This window comes from Ceratosolen solmsi, unplaced genomic scaffold (genome assembly GCF_000503995.2).
Source record: "Ceratosolen solmsi marchali unplaced genomic scaffold, CerSol_1.0 scaffold11, whole genome shotgun sequence".
NCBI lineage: Eukaryota > Metazoa > Arthropoda > Insecta > Hymenoptera > Agaonidae > Ceratosolen > Ceratosolen solmsi.
The window spans coordinates 3,176,391-3,185,653 of NW_011948416.1; the positions used below are offsets into that span (position 1 = coordinate 3,176,391).

At 28.7% G+C, this 9,263-nt stretch overlaps 1 protein-coding gene across 1 annotated transcript; it reads left to right on the forward strand.

The window, feature by feature from the left end:
* LOC105359189 (Myb-interacting protein 130) lies at positions 1–4,739 on the forward strand. The gene is made up of 7 exons (XM_011495707.1): positions 1–28; positions 1,616–1,952; positions 2,140–2,448; positions 2,664–3,081; positions 3,240–3,583; positions 3,822–4,068; positions 4,440–4,739. The coding sequence occupies exons 1-7, from the start codon at positions 10–12 to the stop codon at positions 4,635–4,637; spliced, it is 1,872 nt and encodes a 623-aa protein (XP_011494009.1). The 5' UTR covers positions 1–9; the 3' UTR covers positions 4,638–4,739.
* Positions 4,740–9,263: the final 4,524 nt, after the last annotated feature.

Here is a 9,263-nt window from a genome sequence, read left to right on the forward strand (position 1 = left end):
TACGTCAACATGGCGGACGCGATCGAAAGTAAGTATAAAAAATCATGTATTTCCCGGGGCGCGGGGACGGCCCGGGCCCGGATTCGGGTACCGAGCTCCTCGGGAAGTCGAGGAGGTGCGGGGCCGACTCGGGGACCGGGCGCGGGCCAAGGTCTGGGCCCGAGAGACTCGGCCGCTCGAGTCGCCGTTTGAATTTCGCTCGGCCCACTGCTCGCTGTTCAAAATTTGAAAAATCCGCAGGAGCCGAGGCAGCCCCATCGGCCCCCGCGCCTCCTCGCTAACGCCAGCGACGGTCCCGACGGTCGAGCGCTCGAGCGGCCACCGATACGCTCGGGACCGAGCCGAGGTCGGGAGCCAGCCTCGATCCTGGTCCGTTTTCGTCGGTCTCGCGCGTCTTTAATACGACAGGCGGCCTCGGGGGACGGCGGTGGAGGGCCGCGCTCTTCTCGGTGAGAATGTCCGCTCCGTCGTTGCGTACGAGGAGGCTACTTGGTTATGTTCGTGTCTGGTTTTCGCTTTGGAGTAGTAAGCTTTAGTCGTCGGTCGCGCGATTCGAGCTTCTTCTCGGCTTTTACTTAAGTACAGTGGAGTTGTCGCGACTGCCCCCCCCCCCCCCACTGATTTTCTCCACGGCCGTGCTCTTATATCCCTCGGCTGCTTTATTATTGCATTATCAGGCCGTAGTAATGGATAGATAATTCGAAAGTCGCGCAGGGAGGATGCTCGGTCATTTGAAAAACGGCAATAGTAGTAGCAGGAGGAGCAGCAACAGTAGCAACAGCAGCAGCAGCAACAATAGTATCAGCAATAGTAATAACAATAGCAATAGCAACAGCAATAGCAACAGCAACAGCAACAGCAATAGCAACAGCAACAGCAACAGCAGCAGTATAAAACGCAAAAGTGACGTTCGAAATTGTTGCAAGCCTTTTGTTGTTATTATCTTTTTCTTTTCGAGCTTTTCGAGCCTAATTTTTCTTCAATGCCGCTTTCCTTTATTTTATCTCGATGCTCATTTTTTTTTCGAATGTCGTGCGACCGCCAGTGCGTGTAACGCGCACTCGAAATTTAAAAGCCAATATCGATTTGTTTTGGGTTTTTAAAGCACTCGATAATTCCTTACAAGATTTATGACGTGCAAAAATACGCCAACTTTTTAAAAATAATAGTTGCTATATTGCGCAGTCATGCGCTTGATTTCAGCGGATTCTTTAATGCGATTACTAGTAGTTTATAATAATTGAGCGGAGTAACTTGATACTCCCGACTGAGGGCACTCGGAAGAAGTTTTGGTTATGTTTATTAATCAGAGTATTTCGAATCTGAAGGATTTCCGAAACAACAAATGGCCAGACGTTGGAGTACGGATGTCCAGTTTAATACGAATAACATTTAGTTTTTCAGATAATCTTATTGAATTTGTATTAAGATATAGAAATTATGCTTTTCGCTATTGACTACTAATAAATATTTTTGTGTTATTATTACAATTTTTATCGATACTTACATAAGCCTTTTAAATTTGAATTCTTATATTGTTTTGATGTATTCTTGGAGGTGCTTGGAGATAAAAAAAAAAAAAAAAAAAAAAACTTAAAATATTTTATTTCTGCAGATGAGTCTGCCGAGACTCTTTTATCAATTAAGAACGGAGGACTTTCCACCATTGAGATTAAAAGTGAAATAATCGAAGAAGAGATGAATATCATAGATGATCATCGAATTTCCAATAATAACTCGATGGACTCGCAGATGGATACAGAGGAATCGGAGCCAATGCAGGAGTTGGGCCCGGCTGCATTAGGGCTACAAAGAGTCGGCACTAAACCTCCCCCAAAGCCAAATCCACCGCAACCTGTCCAAGTACTAAATCGTAGAGGAATGCCCGCTAGAATAAGAAAAAAAAATAAATTATTTTATGACGATATTTTAGTTAATCATCCACATCACAGGTAATTTTACCTTCTAAATTAAAATTTGATAAAGTATAGTATGTGTTAGCGATACGCAAATTGTACTACTTTACAGATCATTTCTTCTTCGGTAGCTTTGCTTGATTAATAATGTAAAATTTTGTACTACATATATAAATTATTTGAACGAATTAGATAATTTTTTATTTCGAGTTTTTTATTGCAGAGTGAAAAAGGATCCAGATTCTTTATCGATGAAGCCATCACCAAAGAAAATTTCACGTCTCTCGCCTCTGAAAAAACAACCAAAAATCTTTCATTCCGAACCTAAACGATCGGTTTCAACACCAACTACTCCTGTAACAAAACCAATAAAAATAGAAAAGCCACAAACAGTTGAGAAACAACCACAAGCACCATCTTCACCAGATAGAAAAATCGGTCAGAAAATTGGTATGAGGCTTAGAAATTTATTAAAATTACCCAAAGCCCACAAATGGGTATGTTACGAATGGTTTTATAGCAACATTGACAAGTAAGTGTATCATTATGAATTGTCACTAATCCATAATTTTTTCTCTTGTTTGAAAATATATTCCTTTTAATTCTCTCTGTTTTTGTCTTACAATGTAACAAATGGATTACATATAGAAGTATAAATTTTATTATTTTTGGTTTTTATTTTATTTTTTCTAAGTAATATTTGAGAAAAATTCAATTTTTAAATTGAATTACTTAATTGCATTTTAGAACTCTTTTTGAGGGTGACAACGATTTCATGATATGCTTAAAAGAATCATTTCCACAATTGAAAAGTCGTAAGCTGACTCGAGTTGAATGGTGCAAAATTCGGCGAATGATGGGCAAACCAAGAAGATGTTCACAGGCGTTCTTTGAAGAAGAAAGACGGGAGCTTGAAAGAAAACGGCAGAAAATTCGAATACTTCAACAAAGAAAAGCAGCTGATGTTCAAATTTTCAAAGATTTGCCCCCTGAAATTCCATTACAGTTAGTTATTGGAACAAAAGTTACGGCAAGATTGAGAAAACCACAGGATGGACTTTTCACTGGAAGTATCGATGCTGTTGATACAAGTAATAATACTTACAGAATTACTTTTGAAAGGGCTGGATTAGGAACGCATAGCGTACCAGACTATGAAGTTTTAGTAAGTTTACTCTTTAATTATTGCTGTATTATATATTGTTCAAATACTAATTAATCAAGCCTTAAAAAATAAAAGATGAAAAATGTAAATTACACTGCTTAAATAAGAACTTGCTCGATTTTATTTATATGAAATAATACTTTAATATTATATTATAGTCAAATGAGCCTCCGGAAACAATAAGCGTTGCATCATTTACCCATAAATTCAGGCCAAGACACGTGCAATATGTACCTTCGCCAGCGTACGCGATGAAACTGGCATCACCAAGACTGAATAATGATCCCCTGATATCAAATGCTAATATATCGAAAAAGTCACATTTGGGAGGTACAATGAACGGTTACCCCTTAAAATTATTAGAAAATATGGTAAAAGTAAACAAAATCTTAGTTATTAAAAAAATTAAAATTAAGAAACTAAAAGACATGAATACCGAAGCAGAAAAACGAAGATCGATTGGAGAAACTTTACCATCAGATTTCGAAAGAAAATATGCAGGGTAATATTTTTTATATCATTAAGTTCCAAATGATCGGGATTAACAATAACTTTTCAATTTTATGCTAAATTATTCTTAAAATTCTCTCTTGCTCGAACTTTATAAATTTGAATTTATGTTTTCACAAAATTAGTTGTAATTATATGATTACGATTAAATGGATCTTTAAATTAAAAAATATCTGCATTTCAATGAATAGTAAAATAAATCATTTTATGATGTATTTATAAAATTACAGAATTGTAGTAGAATTAGAGAAAATGAACACTGATCTTCAAGATATGTTAAACGACGTTCAAGATATGTGTCACGAAATCGCACCCGAACCAAGTGTAGCGGCAATGTTGGCACCTTCGCATCTTAGGGAAAAATGTCGACAAGAAGCTGCTGATATGGTTGCAAAGAATAACATGATTAATGATAATGCACCCACGAATATGAATCAGCTTGTTACAGATCTTACAGCATTAATGTTGCAAGTCAAAGTAAGTACTATAGTAAAGTATAAATAAAAGAATTTTAAATAAAAATAATTATATGTTTTTAAAATATCATGATTCATATTAATTTTTAAAAGATTGAATAAGTAAAAGTTAATTATTGGATAGAATTTTAAAAGTAACTCAATTTATGAGAATTTAAAGTTTTTATCAATAACATACAAAATATAAAAATAAATTTCTAACTTATTATTTCGTTACAATGTGCAAATATGTGTCTCTATTCGTGCAATATTTTATTATTACATAAATTTAAATATAACTTATTTAATTAGATTTTTTTAAGTTATTAAAATTATTATTAAAATGAAGTAATTACACATACTATTTTCTACATTAACCAAATTTTTTCTTAGTGTTTGTCAGATTCGGATAGGAATGCATATGAATTAAAAGTTTTACAAGGAACAATGGAGCAAATTAGATCAAAACTTACACCACAAAATCAACAAGTTTTTCAAAATTGTGTTGAAATTCACATGCAACATATACAATTGGGGTTGGGACAAATAGGTGCGTTAACGCCATTTATGGTGCAAAAAATTTATCAATGAATTTTTTAAAATTTGTAATTGTATTGAAAATTAGAGTCAAAGAACGTTATGAAGATTCATGCTAATAATGGCTTATTGTCAAGAACATGCTATTTCTTTAAACAGACGTTAATATGTAAAGTTTATAATTTTATAATTGTAAAAAGTTTTATATATATATATATATATATATATATATATATATATATATATATATAAAGTAAAAACAAAGGTAAAACATATATGATATATTTTTTGTTGTAAATACACATTTCATAATGACTATTAAAACGTCCATTCATAATAGCATTAACATATATCACTGTTAATTTAATTTTTTTTTTAATACTAATTAATAATAAAATAGATTTTTATGTTCCAATAATTAGTTTGGAAAAAAATAAGCAAAATTATATATACATACACATATGTGTGTATATATATATATATATATATATATACACATATGTGTGTGTGTGTGTGTGTGTGTGTATGTATGTATATATGTATATAATTTTTTGTATAAAAAAATACTATCAAAGTCCATTACAGGAAATTGATTTAAGCAAATAAAATTATATGTATGATGAAATAATAGTCCTATATTTCACACACTATTGTACATTAATATTCATTCAATGGCTTTATTCTTTCATTATGCCTTAAGTGCAATATTTCAATTTAAAATTTCTTATATTTATTACAAAAGAAAACTTATAAAGATATTATGATGATAAACTTACATTTTGTGCTTTACGTCTTTGACAACATATTCAGATTTAAAATTCAGATTATTCATATTTTCAAATTCCAGTTTGTAGATATCAGTGTGTACCTTGACTGTCATAGTTCTTTTACGACCAAACTGAAATGTGGATACTATATCTTTAAAGCTGTACTCTAATTCTATCATCTTTGTTTATCTCTTTATATTGATATTAAAAATATCATATCTTCAGGTAAATTATTCAATGTTAATATATTTCACGATTGCATTAATTTATATATTTGTAAACATTTATGTTTCATTGTATAGATTAATTTTATTAATTTCATGAATAGATGTTTTTTTACATTCTAAATTTATATTACACCTTGTTTTTTCCATTAATCGATGAAGTAAATTTAGTAAATATTTCCAAATGTATGCACCAATAGGGCCCTTTAACTTGTGATATTAATCGTTGCCTTTTTTGTAATAGAAATTAGTGTTACTAATAATTAAAATAACATATTTTCGTATCTTTGTCATTGGATAAAGTTAACTTAGTAACATAATTTAATTATTTTACTAACTATTTGTAATTAAATTTGTTTCACACACTCTTATTTATTAACTGTACTAACGCTAGAAGTTTTCCTTTGAGGTACTTAACAGTCTTGATACATTGTTGCACAATTATATAAATTCAATTAGACATCGGATTATTTTTAAAATTTATAACATTATCTATTGATACATTATTTGTTCTATTTGATTGTAAATAACATTCATTATTCTGTAAGACAGTACTTATTTCATTAATGTACATAAACACGAAGCCATTTGCATGCTTCAGCTAGCTCATGATCATCTTTACTTGATATTGTACTTGATAATGATAATTTTATTTTGTCTTCGAAACAATTATTGAATGCAAAAATTTGCATTATTCCTAATAAAGATACTTGTTTTACAGATTACAATGTATAATTTAATATTAACTTACAAATAATTCATGTTGATGCAAATGTAATTTTTAATATTATGCATCAGATTATCAGCAATTGAATTATTTAATTTGACTGTTGACTCACCTTAATTACTTTGCATACAGGTTACTTTTTAAATTTCTCATGAATACAGAATTATTTATTTTATGATTCTAGTTAAAAAAGTTTATTGGCAGTATTTTTTATTAATATATTTTTCGAACCAATTCATTAGTACATTTAATATAAATTTTTTGTTTTATCCACATTCACACGTATTACATTACGTGACTCTCACAGTTCGAGGAGATAATTTTAGGCCATAAATTACATGTACAGTTAAATTAACCATTTAAATTATGTAATATTTTTCCATAATTTTTCAAATAAAAATATTGACTTTCACTATTCATGCAGAAATCGATAGCCATATGAACAATATAAAGGTTTTTTTATTGTTAAATTATTTAAACAATTATTTAAATTGTAGTTAAAGATAGATTGACATTAAGATTATAACATTAAGAACCTTGTTGATTAAAAATCATAGTCATAAATAAGAGCGAGCTCACAATGTATGAATTTGTTAAAATGTAATTAAAGCAATATGACAATGTATCCAGAAAAATTTATTTGTCTATTCATAAGAAAATATTTATATGAATATTTGATAATTATTAGTTAAATTTCAGTTTAGATCTTGTATCCTAAATAGGAAATTTTAATTTGTACTTGCTATTTGAAGAATAAAGTAATGGCTCAGAATATAATCACATCACTAATTGTACTGGTGATACACTAGCCTTTTCTATTATTAATTTGAATGAATTATTAATTACTAATATAATTAAATGACACTCATACATAATAAATATAGGATGCTGCACGTTAACGCAGAGAAAAAAAATTGTACAGATATATATATATATATATATATATATGTCGCGTGCACGCATGCAGCGTGCACGCACATTCAGAATAGTCATACAGTTCAAATATTTCATAACAATTATAGAATTATATTAATTTTTATGTAAAATTTACACGTAGACTTATATTCTTCAAATAATCGAAGTATTGTATTATATGACATATTTAGATACCCAAAAATAATTTAGATTCTTAAAATATGTATTTAAAAATAATAGATAGTTGAAAATGATTAAATTTATTAAAATTAAGTAATTAATTAACAGAGTTTTCCGCTTTTATATATATCACTAAAAAAAAAACTTTCTTTTAGTTTAATTAAAATAGAATGAAAATATGTAAATTTTGAAATTCTTCATTTTAATTTAATTATTATATTATAAGTATTATATAAAAAAGAAATGTACAATAATACGTTTGTTAAGTGTTCAATGCATTACTAAAAATGCAATTTCTGCAACTTACATCGACTGCAAAAAAAGATTTAGATATTACTTTTCATGTCATAATAGTTCTTGTATTTTAAATTTATTTTTCATTCATAAGTAAAGCATTATTTCGAAAGTTGTGTAAATAAACTGATTTAAAAAAACTTGTATTTATTATTACATTACCTATATATAATAAGAAATGTATATTTCTACAACATAACATAAGGGTTGTTATTCATCATTTGCCATGCTTTTATAATATTATTTTTATCTACAAATGACCTATTTTTTTTAATTTTTAAATTAGCTGTTTAATTTGTAATCATTCGATACTGATAATAGAAATACATTTTTCATAAATCATTTTGAAATTTGTTTAAAAAAATATATTCTAAATTATGTATAAAACAATAACATAATAGAATGATACAAGTGTTATAAACAAATTAGTTGACAATAAACGTGCATTTTCAATTAATCTAGAAATATTACATATGCAGTTAAACGTTTTCGGATAGAAAATGTTACATTTTTCTATCAGTTTTCTGAATATTTATTTCATATCCTAGTATTTGTTGGCGTTCTATCGAAACTTAATTATCTACAGTTAAAAATATTTAAAAAATGCTATAAAATACACGAAACTATATTTACCTGCAAAAAATTTAACACGTCGATTTTTTCTGAATCAATTAATTTTTTTCTCTTTTACACATCTTAAATACTTTCCATTCGTTCATACGTAAGATATAAATGTTTAATTTTCGCAACTACCGCACGCGTTTCAGGTACGCAGCAGATACATTTTTACATAAAACATTTCAGTCAGTTCCTTTCTTTCTCTACAATCAATTACACTTTTTTTCAAATTATCGGTATATATATATATATATATATATATATATATATCTACACGTGTGTATGCATCTATATATACAGGTGCATACAAATGTATATATATATATATATATATGCATATACATATATATATATATATATATATATGCGCGCGCGCGCGCGCTTGTGTGTATATATATATATACCACCTGATGATTACTTTGTTTAGACACTTTCAAAATATTGTAACAATTAAATATAAATGTGACTGGTTAGATATTAGCATTGAACAATTTTTGGACAAATTAATATTTTTAGTTCAAGTATAATAATATTTTTATACGATAATTAAGTATTTGTTGAATAATTATATATTTTATTTGAAAATATTTAGTGAATTTTAATTAAGGAATTTTTAAATATGTTAATAAATCTCGTGCATTATTTCTTAAACCAAACACTAATTAATTTAAATTCAATTAAGAATGTAATGTTTTAATTCTTATATTTATTCAATACAAAAATTCAGACAAAAATTCATTCCAATATGTAGATATAGCTATCGCTAAATTTGCAGATTTTTAAAAACATAATTGGGGATTAAATGAATAAATACATAAAATTGAATTAATTAGTGTTTGGTAAATAATACAATTTCATAATAAAAATTAATTTATTTTCTAATAAATGACTTCTTTTACTTTCATCAATTCTTTCCTTTAATTGAAAATGAATAAATTTGTTTTAGTCAGTCAAA

Coding starts and splice junctions, on each gene's coding strand:
- LOC105359189 (XM_011495707.1), top strand. Junction 2,449..2,663: donor TTTTATAGCAACATTGACAA/GTAAGTGTATCA, acceptor ATTGCATTTTAG/AACTCTTTTTGAGGGTGACA. Junction 4,069..4,439: donor CATTAATGTTGCAAGTCAAA/GTAAGTACTATA, acceptor ATTTTTTCTTAG/TGTTTGTCAGATTCGGATAG.